Here is a 19,740-nt window from a genome sequence, read left to right on the forward strand (position 1 = left end):
AAGTCAGCAGCTACAAAAAGACTCATCTGTCCACGACCACCCAAACCCTCATTTATCTCCCTTGACTCTCCCCATTACAAGTGTGGGCACCTGGTTGTATCAGCTTGCGGCTTCAAAGCCGGGTGCAGACTGCGCATGAGGGGTCCTAGAAGATTGCAGGGAAGGAGGGGGAGAGAAAAACTAGGCAGCCTGAGCGGAAGTGGGAGCCGGTACCTGGCAAAACTGGGTACCTGCCCCCCCCCAAAAAAAATGACATGCCAAATGTGGCATAGAAGGGGGGAGGATTGCTTAAAGCGGAACTTCCCCTTTTTGGATGGAGCTCCGCTTAAGTGAAGGGGTGTTAAGTAGAGCCTTGCAACTCATATCAGCCAATCAGCAAGCATATAACTATAATTACTCTAAATTATTGAAAGGTAAAATCTGTTTGGTTACTTTGAGGTACAATCATTAACATACATTCATTACAAAATTTGTAAGGATAACAGCAAACAATAAAAAAAAAAGACCTCTTTATCTGTAATTTCTTGTATTGCTATAATACATATAAAACAAGAACCTTTATCTCATATGTCATATTTAAATGCAGTAAACAATATTACTATTATATTTATTATTATTATTATTATTATTATTATTATTTACCTGCTGGAAAACATCTGCTCCTTCATCATAGTCCACAATAGTGAAGAAAAGCTTGTTGGAAAATGCTGAAGAATATCGCCAAGAATTTGCAAGCACTTGATATTCTTCATTTGCTTGTCTGTCAAAATATACGTTACATTAATATCAGTAATCAGAGTCAGATGAAAGTCCACTGGGAATGAATGTTAGTAATACATCAACAGATGAAGGTATACAAGTGCAGTAGCCCATTTCATGCAATCAGAAAACGGCATTCATTAGTCCATCACCCAAAGATGTTTACAGTCTAACAACTGAACGATATTTTCAAATCTTGACATGCACATAGCTATACTGTACATTCTATGGACGTGCTACTGTCTGCTACAGTGCACTGACAATTTAAAACAATGGTCTATTCTAAGAAATGTTTCAGCCTTACTGATCAGCTTTTCCTACAACAAAAGTGGCCAGAGATAATCTCTTGCAGTCATCCATACCCAGCACACAGCCAAGCTGTCATAGGAATCTGTCAGAATCACAAGTGAAGGACAAGAAAGCATACTGCTCTTCCCATTAAATTCCTGCCATTGCAGCAAACTGCTATCCTAATCACTACCAGCCGGTGTACTATGTTATTTTACACCAATGCAAGAGTAGAAAAGCTATCACCATTATTTTTAGAGTTTATATTGTTAGGCAAGTGACACTGTAAGATCTAAGATAAATTACAAACTAGGGACCAAATTGTACCGATATATTTTAAGTACATTGGGCCAGATTCAGATACAATTACGTTGCTCCATGGCAGCTCCATGGCAGCGTAACGTATCTGATTTACGTTACACCGCCACAGGTTTACAGCGTAAGTGCCTGATTCTCAAAACTCTTACCTGTAAACTTGCGGCGGTGTAACGTAAATTCAAATGGGGCGGGCACCATTTAAATTAGGCGCGTTCCCGCGCCGAACGTACTGCGCATGCTCCGTCGGGTAAATTACCCGACGTGCATTGCGCTAAATGACGTCGCACGGACATTTGTTTCGACATTAACGTAAATGACGTCCAGCGCCATTCACGGACGACTTACGCAAACGACATGGTTTTTTAAATTTCGATGCGGGAACGACGACCATACTTAACATGGCTTAGAACAACTAGGGCTCAGCCCTAATTTTACGCCGGGGTAACTCGACGGAAACTACGTAAAGTTAGATCGGCGGGCAGCGCGGACGTTCAGGGATCGCCGTAACTAATCATTTGCATATTCTACGCCGACCGCAATGGCCTCGCCACCTAGCGGCCGGCCTAGAATTGCATCCTTAAGATCCAACAGTGTAATTCAATTACACCTGTCGGATCTTAGGGTTAGCTATGCGTAACTGATTCTATGAATCAGTCGCATAGTTAGGAGGGCCGTAACACAGAGATACAATGGCGTATCAGGAGATACGCCGTCGTATCTCTTTTGTGAATCTGGCCCTTAAAGTGGAACTTTAGTCAGAAAACAAAGTTCTGCTAAATCACTTTAGGATGACCCCTTTTGCAAGTATAGCAATGTAAAACATTGAAAATAAGTGCTTATACTGTTTAAAATCTAGCAATATGCTGTTTCACCCTGCTCTGCACATGCCGAGTTGCTCTCTATTTTTAGACAATGCCAAATTTGTAGAGGCCAATCTGCTGACAGCCTTAAAGCATTAAAATGAACCCCTCCTATCCTTTACAGCCAATGAAGCTGCTTCTGTTTGATCTGCAAATGCCATGATGATACACGTGTGATCAGTTAGGACACCAGCCATTTGATGGTTTGACAGTTTGGTTGAGGACACAAGCAAATGTGACAGTTAGCAATCCTGGCATTCCAGGAATGTAACTGCTTTTCAAAATTGTTAAAATAGATGGGTTTTACTGTTGTTCAGGGGCTCTTGCCTCCAGCAAGAAGAAACAGGAGCAAAACTGGAGGTAGTTTAAAGCGCACACTAATTTTGGTGGCATAATTATTAATGTGGAATGTATGTGCTAAAGAACATTATATTGTAACAAGTTGTTATGGGTAAAGTTCTCCTTTTATAGAGTATTCAGATGTATTAATTGCCGCTATGTTAAAGTTAGTGAGATTATGATGGCAGACAAAGGATGTTTAAGTAGGCTGCCCACTCACATGCAGGGATGCAGGGAGACTACATTCACTAGAGGTGAAAGCCATTGCGTTCATAAGTTGCAGTGTAATTATCATGTCCTTCCAGAGGAGGTAGGAGAAATGTAAAGGCAAAATGCAAAGCATCAGTGATGCTAAGAAACCAATAGGATTACAACTTTTCTAAAGTATAACTAAAGGTAAAACTTTGGGGGGGCCCCCACGCTTTTTTTTGGTTCGGGACCCCTGACATTTTTTCAATGACTTTGATTTGTATTGCCGGGACCAGACAATTCATGAATAGCTGCGAGTAGTTTTAAATTACTTTTTTTTTTTAAATACATTTTGTGCAGGGAAAGTTCTAAACATGGGAAACATGCGCTAATTTACAGGCATACTATACACACCCCCCCAGATATGAAATTTAAAGGAATATGTCACTTTTATTTTTTTACTTTAAGCATTATTAAAATCACTGCTCCTGAAAAAACATCAGTTTTTAAAACTTTTTTTGCATTGATACATATCCCCTGGGGCAGGACCCAGGCCCCCAAACACTTTTTATGACAATAACTTGCATATTAACCTTTGAGATTAAATTTTTTTATTTCTCCCATAGACTTTTAACGGTGTTCCGTGGTTTTTTGAATTTGCTGCGAACACCACAAATTGTTCGCCGAATGGGCGAACAACCAATGTTCGAGACAAACTCATGTTCGACTCGAACATAAAGCTCATCCTTAGTAATTAGGAACAGCGATCTGTCTTCTCCTCCAGTCAGTCACATCCCCATACAGTTAGAAACAAACCTAGGGAACACAGTTAACCCCTTGATCGCCCCCTAGTGTTAACCCCTGCCAGTGACATTTACACAGTAATCAGTGCATTTTTATAGCATTGATCACTGTATAAATGTCAATGGTCCCCAAAAAAGTGTCAAAAGTGTCCAATCTGTCCGCTGCAATGTTGCAGTCCCACTAAAAATCGCAGATCACCGCCATTACTAGTAAAAAAAAAAATGCCATAAAAATACCACAAATCTATTCCCTATTTTGTAGACGCTAACCAATTGATATATGCTAATTGCAATTTTTTTTACCAAACATGTATAGAAGAATACATATTGGCCTAAACTGATAAAGATTTTTTTTTTACATTTTTGGGGGATATTTATTATAGCAAAAAGTAAAAAATATAATTTTTACAAAATTGTCTCTTTTTTGTTTATAGCCCAAAAAATAAAAACCGCAGAAGTGATCAAATACCACCAAAAGAAAGCTCTGTTTGTGGGAACAAAAGGATGTAAATTTTGTTTGGGTACAGCGCCGCGTGACCGCACAATTATCAGTTAAAGCGGCACAGTGCCGTAGTGCAAAAAATGGCCTGGTCATTAAGTGGGCAAATCCTTCCAGGCTTTAAGTGGTTAAGACAACAGCAATCAGAATGATTAAAACACATTTAAAATAGACTACCAGACAAATATATCAAGATAAAAATGAATAGCCCATTAAAATATACAATAACAACACAAGCTTTTGCTGCAGTATTTACCTTCAATCCATTACCTTTTTCTGCCATTGGATCTCCTCCTAGATGGCCAGCATCATTCAACCTCATCTTTTAAGCCCAGGTTACCCTGAACCCACCCCATTCTGTGGGTGGACAGTGAAAGAATAAGTAACAAAATAATATGCTCATCTCTCTGTGAGGCCCCGTACACACGACCGAGTTTCTCGGCAGAATTCAGCCCGAAACTCGATCGGAACTGAATTCTGCCGAGAAACCCGGCCGTGTGTACACTTTCGGCCGAGGAAGCCGACGAGTTCCTCGTCGAGCCAAATAGAGAACATGTTCTCTATTTCCTCGTTGTTCAATGAGGAAAGTTGGCTCGCCGAGATCCTAGGCGGCTTCACACAGAACTCGACGAGCAAAACGATGAGTTTTGCCCGTCGAGTTCCTCGGACGTGTGTACGGGGCCTCACTCTGCCTTCTCTTCCTATCAGCGTGCTTGTCAGCACATGACCTTATTGGCTCCTTTTACTGATTTTTCCTCTAACACTATAGTCCTGCTGTACAGGGACTGCAGTAGGCTGATACCAGATCAAATAAGGGGACTTACACTGCCTATTAAAAAAAATAACATTAGTGATTATTACAGAACTGCCTTAATTTTTGTGTTTTGTGTATCTGCCTAGAGTTCAGCTTTAACTTGCTGGGGTTGTTACACAATCTCTTTTGTCTAGTTAAAGTTTATGTAAACCATTATCTTTAATAAGTTATGTCATTTTAAAAGTGTTAAATATTTTTTTTATTTTTCTATTCTTCAATAGCGTTCTGGACTGGTCCATTTTACAAATCTTCCATTGACATCAAGCCAAGTACTTTTATTATTCTGTTGAGGCCAATATAGGTACGTCTTAATCTAATAAATTAATAAGCCAACAGCCCACATTGCTTTTTGTTTATGATGGAAAATTTATTTTGAAGGATATCGAGTAAGCGTTTAGCTACATTAAGTTCCCTAGGGTAGAATCTGAATTTTGAATGTACCTGAACAAACTCTAATACTGTAAGTATAATGATACCTGAGTGGTTGGTTATGTATGGCAACTGACAACAATGGGCCTACTGGGAAAGATAATGGGCCTATCTTTCAAGGTGAGAAGAGATTATCAGAAAAAAAGTAAAGAACTCAGCGAGTGACCGGAAATTAAGCTGTTTGTTTACGCCAACTTGCTGATAATATCTTGTGTGCATGAATACTTTTATGCCATATAACCAGTCAAGGTCAGCAGAATGAATTAATAATCTTTCAAACCTATTTACAGACTGCAGTTGTTTAGCATTCAAACAGAAGAGAAATACATTCAATTCAAGGTAAAAAAAAACAACAAAAAAAAAACAAAGCCTTTCATTAAATATAGAAAAAGCAGCCTATGTGTTCAGGGCTTCAATTATCCATTCATATTTCTTCAATCCCCCGAAGCCACAGATTGATTATGGCACTCATAAATGTCCTATCTTCCCAAGGCTGATGACTGCATATGTAAACCTCATCCTTAACCTCCCTGGCGGTATGATTATGTCTGGAATTTTGTACCAAAAGCGGTACAATTTTTTGCATGGAAATTTGGCGTTTTACATTATAGGCCTGCAATTCTTAGGAATAACTCACTTAAATCTGTCCAAACAAGGGTCTAGTAGACATCCCGGGTATGATAAAGTTTGAAACACAAAATCATAAATTATAATATAATAAATAACTATAACAAATAATAATGTTATTATAATAAAAATTATTCAATAATGTAATCAAATCAAAAACACTGAAATTTGCTCAGTTGCAGAATTGTCGCTGTCATTATTTTTATTGTTTGATGACAAATTTCCCCACAAATCGCTATCACACAATTCTGCAAGTGATTCCAATTTATTATCGCTGTTTTCTAGCTGGTCTAAAAGCACTTTTGGTGTAAAGGGACACTTTTTGGTTGCTATGGACAATCTCCAGTTTCCAAGCAGAAAGAACAGTTTTTATTATATAAAACTGCATGCAGAACACTGGGCAGACCACTAGGGGGTGTGTATTTATTTCATACAGTACTGTAATCTGCAAGATTACAATATACTGTATGCGTATTGTGTTTTTCACTTTTTGAATTTGGCGCTGAACTTCGTCCCCGTGCGTCATAACATCGCAGGGAACGGAGCTCGGCGGCACTGTGAATCGAGCGAGGAGACACAGTGGAGGAGCCCGCACACACAGAGGGGACACATCGCAGGATCCAGGGACAAGGTGAGTAACTTCCCCCTGTATCCTGCAATGCAATCCCGAGTCTGGCTCGGGGATACCGCTTTTGGTATAAAAAATTAACCCCGAGCCAGACTCGGGAATACCGCTAAGGAGGTTAAAAGACTGATAATAACAATTCATTTGAATCCTCTTCCTAATAGAATATGTCATTATCATAAACTTTAGCCTATTAAACTTATGGCACCCACATTGATTTGCCTCTATATCCACAACACTCTCCTAACCATGTCACCATACTCCCTAACAAAGGTCCAAAGGTTTGCATAATGTGTAGGCTTAAAGGTGTTGTAAACTCAGAAGGTTTTTTTATCTTAATGCTATCTATGCATTAAGATAAAAAGTCTTCTGCGTGCAGCAGCCCCCCTCAGCCCCCTTAGTACTTACCTGAGCCCTCTTTCTGTCCAGCGATGTCCATGAGTCCCCCAGCCATCCAGCACTCTCCCTCCTGATTGGCCGAGACACAGCAGGGGCACCATTGGCTCTCACTTCTGTCAATTAAAGTCAGTTAGCCAATCAGGAGAGAGACGGGGCAGGGCCCAACAAATCCACTGCAACAGGGCAGGTAAGTATAACATGTGTGTTATTTAAGAAAAAAAAGACTTTACAATCACTTTAAAGTGGTTGTAAACCCTTTATAACCAATTTATGCTACAATGAGCCTATAATAAGGCTTACCTGTAGCTACCTGGGATATCTCCTAAACCTGCATTGTTTAGGAGATATCCCCTGTATGTGCCGATGTCATCGACACATGTGCACTAGAGCAAACTGTGCTGTTGCTTCAGTCAGTGTGCCATTACAGACGGCTCCAGCGTTCATTCGTGGGAGTGACGTCATCGCGGCTCCGGCCAATCACAGCGCCGGAGCTGCGATACCCGGAAGTAACCCCCGGGAGAGATGTCGCTGACAGGAGGGGGTTTACGAGGACCGCTGCGGGGCCTTTGATGTGAGGTAAGTAATTCATAATGAGCTAGTATGCTTTGCATACTAGCTCATTATGCCTTTGTCTTGCAGGTTTTTTTTATAGGGTTTACAACCACTTTAACCACTACTTTACCCATACTGCTCTACCCTAGATCTCATTCTGCTGACCCCCTCCACTTTAAATACAATGCACTTTAAATCAACCATGTAGTTAGGAAAATAAAACTGCTATAAAAGGCATGATGTAAAAGAAGAAATCTAATTATTACCTCTCCCATCTGTACTTTAGCTGATCTGTGTATCCAACACTTCCAGAAGTGCCGAATACCATGTCCCTCACTGTATGCTATGGCTCTATCCTACATCCACTACATCTTTACATGGCACAGTGACTGGATGATTAGATGAAAACAGCTTTACCTTAATTACTAAGCTAACTGAACATTTACTTTGCTTGAGTAAACTCAGCAAGCTGGTTATTACATCTCTGAACAATGATATTAAAAACGTATGAATTGAAATGTAAATATAATCTCCCTTTTTACCTAATTCATTGTGAAAAAATGTTGTCACATAATAGCAACATAGAGACCACCATGAAAGAAGAAACCCTGCAAGACCCTAAAACATAGGCTATTATTATCTAACAATATTTTTTTCATAATAAATTAGTAAAAAGGAAATGCTTTTATATATATACACACACACACACCAATAGATAAAAGGGAAAATGTTTTTAGATTAAAGTGTTCTAAAGGCAAATTTTTTATTTTTCCTGTTCGATAGAGTAATGGTCATACTGTATGTGTCCATCTTTTTATTTTTGGATCAGTTTTTAGAAAACCTAATGTTTTGGGCCTTATATGTATTCTTTAGGCTATAGGTGCATAATTTAACATGTGTGTCAAAAATGATTAAAACACACACACTAGGAAATATCACCAGCAGTCAATGTTTGGAAAATGGTACATTAACTGCTTTATAAATATGCCCTGGTATTATTTAAAATTAGCATTTTTTTACAGCAAAGATGCTTCAGTTGGTGACAATGTCTAAGTTGAGAATTACTCTAATTTTGGGAAGTTTCTCCTCATTTTCTACAGGGTCTCTGGGGCAGAAAGTGTGGGAAAACCTGCCAGATGAGACAGAGATGGCAAAAAAGAACACAGTAGGGGCTTAAACCCTTTGATACATATTTACAAGATGTGGCTATATATACACATTCAAGAGCAGTTGGTCCAAGCAGAGTGCTAAGTAGCTAGTAACCAGCATAGCCTGTGGTCGATTGCATTAAGCTGATCATCCCCCTATTATTAAAGTGCTACTAAACCCACAGACAGACAGAAACAAATCTGAGTACTAGCAGAATACAACCATAAGAAAAGTCAAAGCAAAAAAATAAATAAAACATTTGTACAAGCATACAAACAATAGGCCAACAGTGCAAAGAGAAAAAAAAAAAAAAAAACACCTTCTGATAACCACATACAAGCCAACACTTGAAGGAAAAAGAAAGATAATGAAAAAATGCTACTCATCATAACAGAGTATGAAACTTAGGCCTCATACACACATGGAAGTTTTTGTACGTTTTTACAGCAGCTGTTTTTGGCAGTAGACGTTTTTTTTCTACAGTCATTAAACTCTCCATCATGTTATCCTGTGTGTCCATGCACACATATGCTGTTATCAAAAGTTTTGTGCAGTGGCGTTTTTGAGCAGTAAAAAAAAAACGAGTGGGTTCTGAGAAATGTTTTTCAGCTGTAAAAACGCTCTGATAAACGCCAAATAAACGTCAATGTTTTTGATCCATTGAAAAAAAAAAAATCTTAAAAAAAAACGCTAATGCGGAAAAACGCTAAAAAACACTAAAAAACGCTACTGCAAAAACGTTGAAAAAGTTAAAACACTCACTGCAAAGCTACTGGTGTTTTTATAACGTTATTTTAATGTCCAGTGTGCATGAGGCCTAAAATAAATCTTTGCAAAAAAAAAAAAACAATGCTAGACTTCAGGCAACCACCCAACCTCTGATATAAATGAATCAGCAGGAAGCTTCATTCTGACTGGAATAGCTACAGGGACACAAACAACAGGGAGCAAAACCTCACATCAATAAACACTGCAAACTTTGCAGTCACGTCTATCGTTTAAATTTGTCACACGCAAAAAGAACCTACAAAATTACATGACCTTGATTTTGACCAGCTGCTAGCAGCAGGCTGTATGCTGTGAATTTATTTCAGAATCTAAACTGTTCAACCCTCATAGGGCCATGTGCTTGAAGCCTAGGGATAGGCCATACATGGAGCAAAACCATGAGTTGCAGGAAAGAAATTCACTTGATTTCCCCATCCACACAGACAGTGTTGATGCAGGAATCCCTCCTGCCGGGACAGTGATTATTGCTAGCAAGTAAAACCTGCTTTGCAGGTAAAATCTGGCATGCTGGTTGTACCAAAGCTGATCAATCAACGTGGTACAATCAGTCTTTCCATACAAAGTTCCGAGTATGGCCTGCCTAACAATCAAATGAGATCAGAATTTGTTATAATGACAAACTATACATACCATATTTATCGGCGTATACCGTGCACTATTTTTGCCCTGAAAATCAGGGCAAAATCGTGGGTGCACGATATACGCCGATACCCGCTTTCCCGCGCCGAGTTTGAATACTGCACCGACATATACCGAGCGCAGTACACTCGTGTATAGTCGGGCAGTCTCGGCTCCTCTCGCGCTGACGTCCTGGACGTACAGGATGTCAGCGCGAGAGTAGCCGAGCCTGCCCGACCATACACGAGTGTACTGCGCTCTGTATATGTCGGCACAATATTCAAACTCGGCGCGGGAAACGAGCGGGGAGGACGCGAGGACGCCGCAGAAGGACGCCGGACCCGACGAAGAGGACAACCGAAGCCGCAGACGGACGCCCGACCCGACGAGGCCGCCGATGGACGCCGCACAAGACACCAAAACTGTAAGTAGAAAAAATCTTTTTTCCACAAGAATTTCGGGCAACTTTAGGGGTGCGCGCTATACGCAGGAGCGCGCTATACCCCAAAAAATACGGTATTTAACAGATCTAGCACCTGATGAATATCCAATTTCCATTTCTGTTTCTAGAAAGGCCAGCTTCCTAGCAGCTCAAACATGTACTATATGGCCAAATGTGTATGAACACCTGACCATCACACCTATCTCAGGTTGTTGGACATTCCATTGGAAAACCATTGGCAGTAATGTGAAGTTAGACAGAGATTTAAAGCAATAGCCTTCACTCATGAAAGGTATTTTACAAGATTCTGGAGTGCAGATGTTGGAATTTAGAATTTAGGCCAATAAGTCCAAATACCATTTGTGAGGTCAGGTACTTGATACTTGATGAGAAGACCTGTCTCCCAATCAAAGTTCTTATTCATTCAAAATATGTTGAACAGTGCTTAGGTGCAACAGAATGCATGACTATTTGCTTGATTTTAACTACTTGTTAATAATGGTTGTATGTTTTCTAGTCGAGAAAACTGCCGGGAATCCCAACGAGAAAATTAGAGAACCTGCTCTCTATTTTCTCGTCGGGATCCTCGGCAGAGTGTTTCCTGCCAAGAAAACTGTACGTCAGTATGCTTACCTGTCCCCAGGTAAACCCGTGCATGCTCGATGAGACTTCGACACATGCGCGGTAGCATAAAAGGGTAGTGTAGGGTGTAGCAAGATGGCCGCGACAGCATCGAATGTGACGAGCACCGACTCGTCATAGTCGATGACGTCACCGCGTTCTTGCCATTCAAAAGAACGGCGGTTCTTATGAATAGCAGTCTGTATGCACGGCAAGCTTGACAGGAATCCCGTCAGGAAATCCAACGTTTTTTCCTGACGGGATTCCCGGCCGTGTGTACAGGACTTTACACTTCAAAAAGTTCTAAATGAAAAAAAAAAGGCATTTTATAATTAACCCCACTAGAGAGAAATCTGGTGGCAAAGGTATTGTTTTTTTTTTTCCTTTCTGGAAGTATCAACTATTCTTGGCAAGCATTTGTTTATGCAGGTTTAAAAATGTTCTAGAATTTGCCAGATTTTAGTGGATATACAATAGGCCTGCTTTAAAGCTGAATTCCAGGATCAGCAAATGTTTTCTAAGTGTGCTTTATGTATATATTCAATTTCTGTGCAGTAAATCAACATTACATTTTTCTATGTGCAGAGTGACTGGTCTTGTATTGCCCTCACACCACCCATCACCCTGTAGGGATAGGCCTGCTGGGTCTCTTCCACAGCTCTGCTTTCTGCACAGGCTATATGCTGCTCAGTGATGATGTCATTATTATTATTATTATACTAGATTTATATAGCGGCAACAGTTTTCACAGCACTTTATAAAATGGAGGACATTACAGTTACAATACAATTTGGTACAAGAGGAATCAGAGGGCCCTGCTCGTTAGAGCTTACAATCTAGGAGGGATGGTCAATTGATACAAAAGGTAATAGCTATGGGGGACAAGTGGATACAAAAACATTGCATTAGTTAGAAGCAGTTTAGGCTTCTTTAACCACTTCAATACTGGGCACTTTTGCAGGCCAATTTTCAGCTTTCATCGCTCTCGTACCTTTAATGAAAATTGCGCGGTCATGCAACGCTGTACCCAAATGTATAATTTTGTTCACACAAATAGAGCTTTCTTTTGGGGGTGTTTATTTTCTTCTTTTTATTTTAAAAGAAATCCAATAAAATCGAATTTTGTCAAAAATTTAAGCCAAAATGTATTCTGCTACATGTCTTTGGTAAAAAATCCCATTAAGTGTATAATAATTGGTTTGTGTGATCACGGACAGATGTACGCAGATGATCATGTACAGATGTGCGTGGGTGATCATGGACATGTGTGCAGATGATATTGGGACATATGAATTTACTGTTACATATGTGGGGGACAGGTGTTTTTACTGTGCGGGGACATGTGTGTGGGGACGTGTTTTGGGGACACTATTTTGGGGACTTTGTGTGTTTACATTGTGTGGAGACAATAGACTGGTGATCAGTGTGTAAAAAGCTGTAAAAAACAGCTCATACTCCACTGATCACCAGCCGGCTGCAGAAATCCGCTCTCCTCTCCTCACTGACAACTTCTGTGTGAGGAGAAGAGAGCCGATCGCCTAGAAACTAGCTCTCTGTTTACATAAAATGATGGCTGTGATTGGACACAGCCGTCATGTGATTAGAAGGGCCAATCACAAAGCCCTCCTGCTGATCAGAGATGCGCCATGTCTGGGTGACATGAGCGCAACAGGATCGCACAGCTGCATGGGCACACGCACGCACGATCTCCTTCCTTCTGAGGGACATTCCTGAATGTCCACTCAGGCCTCGTACACACGACCGAACATGTCTGCTGAAACTGGTCCGCGGACCAGTTTCCGCAGACATGTCCGACCGTGTGTAGGGCCTACCGGACCGGATTCCTGGCCGAGCGGACAGGTTTCCAGCGGACAAAAGTTTCTTAGCATGCTAAGAAACTTGTCCGCTGGAAGCCTGTCCGTCGGACATGTCCGATGGTCAGTACGACTCATCGGACATGTCCGCTGGCCCGAGAACCCGCGCATGGCGTCGAAGTGATTTGACGCATGCGTGGAAGCATTGAACTTCCGGGTTTGCGCACATCGCCGCCTCATCATCGCCGCCACGTCACCGCATCGTCACCGCGTATTCTGTCCGCGGGGAATTTGGTCTGATGGGTGTGTACACACATCAGACCAAATGATCCCAGCAGACATGTCCGATGAAAACGGTCCGCGGACCATTTTCAACGGACATGTCTGGTCGTGTGTACGAGGCTTTAGAAGGAGGAAGCACCCACCCGACCTTATATGTGCAGTGGCCAGGTGGGAAGTGGTTAAAGAGAAGGGTTTTCAGTTATAGATGGCTTTCTAAGTTATTGTTAGTACTTTTAACTTTATTTGTTGGGTAAGTGGAAGCCAGTGTAGGGATTGGCAGAGAAGGGAACAGTTGGTAAGGTAGATGAGTCTTGCAGCAGCATTCATGATGGACTGAATGGGGGGGGGGTAGCCTAGGTAAAGGAGATCCAATAATAAGGGAGTTGCAGTAGTTGAGGCGAGAGATAACCAGGGAGTGAATTAGAAGCTTAGTACTGTCATACTGTCATTGGTTAAAAAAGGGCATGTTCTGTAGATGTTGCGAAGGTTGAGATGGCATGATTTGGACAGGGATTGGATTTGGGTCTGAATGGAGAGTTCAGAGTCCAGGGTTACTCCTAGCAACCTGGCATGTGGGGAGGGACTGATAGTTGTGTCATTGATCTTGACAGAGAAGTCAGGGAAAGGGGCACGATGTGGGGGAGGAAATATTATGAGCATATATTATGCCATCAATAATTTGAGCATACTGTATATTATATTATGTCATCAATATTTTTACAAGGAAATCACCATGTTTACAAAGGCATTTGGTGCACATGAAGTAGATCTATACCCTTTGCAGCTATGGGTGAATATAATCATGTTCATTTTGGTGCCCAGAGTTCAGCTTTAAAACAATCTGAGATGGATACATTATTCGATAATTCATCTCTATAATGTAACTTTTTTGACAGCAAAAAAGCACACACTTCTTCACTTCTGCTTATTGATTTTCTAGTGAAGGATGAAAAAAAACATTTACAGTAATGGAAACAGGTCATTAGTGAAAAGCATAATGACCAGTCAATTACAAGCAAAGCAATAGCGTTCAGTCAATCCCAGACGAACAATTTAATAACTCTCTTTTACTTGTTTCTACTATTCTTTGAAGCAAAACACTTCAATACATAAGCCCCAGGACCACCATTAAGTCAATTTACCTTGAAATAGAAGGGTAACGTGATTTAGATGGAACACTTTCACTTTATTGTCTCATATATCCAGTACGGATGTAACGTATTTTACAAATTAATCCATTTTGCCTCATGTTTAGGAAGAAAGTTCAAGCTATTGGTCATATTCCATCTTAATTCACAAATGTGTCTCTTTTTATTTGATAACATAAAAGGCTTATGATTTAGCTTATGATCAGCTAAATTCAATTCCCCTGGCTCCGCGGCACTCATATAGTAAAGCATTTCATGGATCAAGGTTTTTCTCATTTAAATTTTAGTGAAAAAATTATAAATCTCATTAAGAGTTTCTTAGTGCATTTATTTAACTTTTCCCCAAGTACATAGATTCAAAACCTTAAATGCTCATAAAATGGGCTTGGGGAGACGAACATTTAGTCAAAGACATTTATTAAAAACTGAGCCCAGAAAAAAAGAAAAGTGTTTTCTAGAGTGGAGGTTTAGCCCAGAATATTATAGTAGTGTAATTACACCTGCATATAATTACACCATGCAATCACGAGGGATACAAAAACGGTTGCATAGGCATTACCACCTGTTATGAGGCAGATTCTGTACTGTACAGCTTCATTTATGGGATAAAATGTTTTTTTATAAAACGAGTGCACACACCTGAACATACACTGTACCAATTCTCTGTGTTGGAAAACAACGGAAGCAAAAGGAATCCAAGCACACAAGGCTTTTCAAGTGAAAACTTGAATATAATTTATTCTGACATTTCATTCACTCAGGGTGACTTTTACCAAGGACAAAAACAAATTAAAGTAAACTCAAACGTATAAGCTTCCTTACAGAAGTGTATAAGACTCTGCCACACTAGAAAACTATTCTAAGGGCCCTTATCTAGCTTAACCACTTAAAGCGGAGGTTCACCCAAAAGTGAACCTCCGCTTTTAGGAACCCTCCCCCTCTCCAGTGTCACATTTGACACCTTTCAGGGGGGAGGGGGTCCAGATACCTGTATAAAACAGGTATTTGCACCACTTCCGGGTATACACTCCCACAGGAGTCCGGCCCCTCCGTGTCACCCCCACATTGTGTTCTGAGAAACACTCGGTTCCCAGAACACAACGGGGACCAGTGGGAGCTGCACAGCGCGACTCGCGCATGCGCATTAGGGAACCGGGCAGTGAAGCCGCAGCACTTGACTTCCCGATTCCCTTACCGAGGATGGAGGCGGGGGAAGCCGAGAGCTGAGCTACCACTCGGCTTCGACTGCCGACATCGCCGGCAACTTGGACAGGTAAGTGTTAATTTTTTAAAAGTCAGAAGCTGCTGTATTTGTAGCTGGTGGCTTTTAAAAAAAAAAAATTTCAGGTGAACCCCCGCTTTAAGGACCGAGCCTCTTTTTTAGATGTGGTGTTTAAAAACATTTTTTTTTGCTAGAAACTTACTTAGAACCTCCAAACATTATAAAACATTTTTCTAACACCCTAGAGAATAAAATGGCAGTCATTGCAATACTTTTTGTCACACCGTATTTGCACAGCGGTCTTTCAAAGCATTTTTTTTTTAAAAAATACACTTTTTTGAATAAAAAAATAAGACAACAGTAAAGTTAGCCTCAATATTGTGAAAGATAATGTTATGCCGAGTAAATTGATACCCAACATGTCACACTTCAAAATTGAGCCTGCTCGTGGAATGGCAACAAACTTTTACCCTTAAAAATCTCCATAGGCAACGTTTAAAAAATTGTACAGGTTGCATCTTTTGAGATACAGGGAAAATCTAGGGCTAGAATTATTTCTCTCGTTCTAACGATCGCTGCGATACCTCACGTGTGGTTTGAACACCATTTTCATATGCAGGCGCTGCTCACGTATGTGTTTGCTTTCGCGCGTGAGCTCTTCAGGATGGGGCGCTTTAAAATAAAATTGTATTTATTTTACTTTATTTTGTAAAAACACACCTTGTAATAGAAAAAAGCATGACAGGTCCTCCTAAGTATGAGATTTGGGGTTCAAAATGACCTCAGATCCCATATTTAGAATACAATGCATAAAATAAATAAATTGTAATTTGAAAAAACTACAAAAAATGGCCCTTTAAGAGCTATGGCTTTGACATCGCTTCAGCCCTGCTATGGTATGGATATTGCCCTCACTCGTATCCATACCAAGCAACGACAAGGACCTGATCACCTCTCCTGCTACCGACGGCCCCAGTAAGTGGCGGAGGGCGCGGGAGAGCGGCGGAAGGGGGGCTTCTTTCCCGTAGCTGATAATGGTGATCTTGTGGCGAATCCACTGCAGAGACCACCATTATCATAAACCAGACCATCGCCTGATGAGATATCCCTCTTCAAAGTGCCAACGGTCCAGAAGTAGTTAAAGTAGAAATAAAGGCTATATATAAGTCTGCTTAAAAACGCAGCCTCCTCCCTCCTCCTACCCATGCTGTATACTGTTGTTAAAAAAGATGTGCGCAAATACCTCTTTTTAATCTGCTCTGGTGTGTCAAGTGATGCAGAAGTGGACAGCCTTCCCAGAAGAGTTAAAGCTGTTAAAGCTTAAAGGGGGGGGGGGGCAACTCAATACTGGGCCCTATGGACTAAGACTAGGATGTCATTAAAGTTTATGTGCTCCCTCAAAATAACACAACCAAATCAGTCAGGTGGTACAAAAATAAAAATAACCTTAGCATTAAAGATATCTAAACCCAAGATAACAAATGAAATATACTGCAGCTAACCTATCATTATATGTAGTGGCTTTATTTGTTTTGTTTTTTTTCAAGCTAAATATATTTTCTGCAAAAAGAATAACTGTTGATCTTGCCAAAAATGTATTTTAAAGTTTATGTAAAGCCCCAAATCTTGTTCTAGTTTTGGATAGAGTGGATAGGTGTTAGAACTCCTGTTGGTCTCCTATTGCTGTATGTCCCTGCTGCAGAGATTCACCCTCTCTGTTTGTCCTGGGGACTATTATGCCAGGTACAGAAACTGATAGAAAATCAATACTTTTTCAACAGGAACAGGAGGCAAGGGGAAATCTTCTAATAGGAAAACCTGTTCTCGGAACAGCTGTCTGAGAAGGCATATCCCCTCAATTTGAAATAATCTTTTACTTTCTGCTATGAAAGATATTGAGTAATAGGATATCTCCTAAACAGGACACAGGCAGAAAATTAAAACAAAATAAATTACTTACATTGGTCTTAAGCATTCCCAACAAGTCTTGGCTTTACATACACTTTAAACTTACTCAGAGTTTGGCTTTAAATGCTTAAACTTGTAATAAAAAACTGCATCTCACAAGAACCAGGAAAAGGGTGTCCAGCTTTAGACTATCTATAGACGGCCTGGAAATAATTTTCTCAAGCAAAATCTGCCAGTCAATAACATTATTGTGCATCATCAACATGGCAAACAGTTGGATGCAGTCCAATTATCCCCAATCAGATGCTAAATGCTGTAAAATCTCTGTGTACATGATGATTAGGAAGACTTAAATGCTACTTGAAAGTTAATGAGACTCTCACAGAGATGCTGAAATCACCAAAAATACCAGACCATGTATGACGGACCTACATTATCAGCATCTTTGATTACTTTTTTTAGTTGTTTTTTTAATAGTTCAAAATCATGCTCTCAAATATCGATGATGCACTTTTTTTATATATATGTCTCCCAAAACCTGTTTTTACACTGTGTGTAAAGTAAACATGTGACTGTCACTGCCTGCATGCTTGACTTAGTCAGTGTTAGGGAGACAAATCCCCCATTGTGTAGTCCACCCTTCCTGGTCTTCTCTCCCATCATACTACATAAACCCTGGTAGAAAGAATACCTGGTGAACCAAAGGGGTTACTAAAGTGACAATGAGACATGATTGGGTTGTTACTACAAAAAAAAATTGAACTTTATTAAATATGTAAACATCCCTAAGTTTCAATCATGTAATTACAAGAAAAAAATCAGACCCCCAGCATTGTATGAATCACTCAGGTCAACCACAGCACATAACATGTAAGGTGCATTAGAGACCGACAAACAAAAAACATAAAACCTAGAATAGGCTTATTGTCCAGACGCCAAAGTGTCCTACATACAGGGTTGTGACACAATAAATATTGCTTCTGGATCTACTAACCTGGTGCAAGGCCAATATTAGGTAGACATGTGCATTCGTTTTCATCCGAATGCATTTTTGTCCCAATTTCAGGTATTTTCATTATGGTTTTAACAAACGAAAACGAACACACAGAATCCAAAATCCAAAAGATCCGACATAAAAAAGTGCTTTATTTTCGTTTCCGTTGCTACAACAGTTTGATATAGATAGGAGATTCAACATGATGCTGACAATAGCAATCTTTGTCTGCGGTCAAATGTGCCTAACCTGAACTCTATTAGTCCAAGAGTATTCTACATAGAGAGAAAAGATTTGACATTATAGAGACCGTGTTAGGGTAGACCATTCGACATGAAAGACAAAGGTTTGACGAAGCAGAGAAAAACATTCAAATGTTGAATCTGTCATTGAAGGCTTATGGTGTCTGTCGAAAGTTCTAAGAACATTCGACAAGCAGCTAAACTGTACGACGCCGCAATCGTATATTTCTGGTCAAATGCTCGTCCCATAGGCTATAGAAGAATTTGAATGTTGGTTGACTAGTAATAATAATTTATAAATATAATTATTAGTAGTGTCATACAAAATTAGAATTCTTCTATATATTGTAGGCGGAACATTCGATCGGAAATGTACAATTGTGGCGTCTTACAGTTTAGCTGCTCTGTCGAATCTTCTTAGAACTTTTGACAGACACCATAAGCCTTCAATGACAGATTCAACCTTAATTAATTCGGACTAATGCATTTTTTAACGAAACAAAATAAATTAAAACTAATTTCGGGAGTAACTAAATAAATACATTTTTTGGATGAAAACGAAATTCCGAAACAAAATATTTTTGCACATGTCTAATATTAGGTAACAACCTATGCATGTAGGGACTTGAACTCAGGTGTAACTCCCTCTTGGATGAGGTACCTCAATAGACACTAATCGCTATAGCGAAGTAAATATGACAGCCATGTGAGGATATCCATAAGTGGGTCAAACAAGGTTAGGCACAAATCCAAAAATGACAATTCATAGGGTATTGCAAAGGCTAAGGTGGGTATATTATGCTTGCCAGTGAAACACGCTTCAGCTTAATGGGGCCAACAGATGGCTACTGGTATGGCAATGTCAGAAGTACTAGAGTGCCAGCAAGGATTGAGGCAGCAGCCTTTAAAAAGGAGCAAATGTCGATTAGTAATCAAGCAGTACTGAGGAGGTAAAACAGTGGTAAAGCAGTGGTATGGGAATAGCAGCAAAGGTGCTATAAAGGCTGTAA

The 19,740-nt window shown here is 40.1% G+C and overlaps 1 protein-coding gene across 2 annotated transcripts in view; it reads right to left on the minus strand.

Moving 5' to 3' along the window:
* TUSC3 (tumor suppressor candidate 3) overlaps positions 1-19,740 on the minus strand; it is a 362,725-nt gene that overhangs the window by 139,167 nt on the left and 203,818 nt on the right. For both annotated transcript variants that reach the window (XM_040334674.1, XM_040334673.1), the window contains exon 3: positions 643-760. In XM_040334674.1, the coding sequence (XP_040190608.1) occupies positions 643-760 (118 nt within the window). The remainder of the gene's footprint in view (positions 1-642; positions 761-19,740) is intronic.

The sequence above is a fragment of the Rana temporaria genome, chromosome 1, assembly GCF_905171775.1.
Source record: "Rana temporaria chromosome 1, aRanTem1.1, whole genome shotgun sequence".
NCBI lineage: Eukaryota > Metazoa > Chordata > Amphibia > Anura > Ranidae > Rana > Rana temporaria.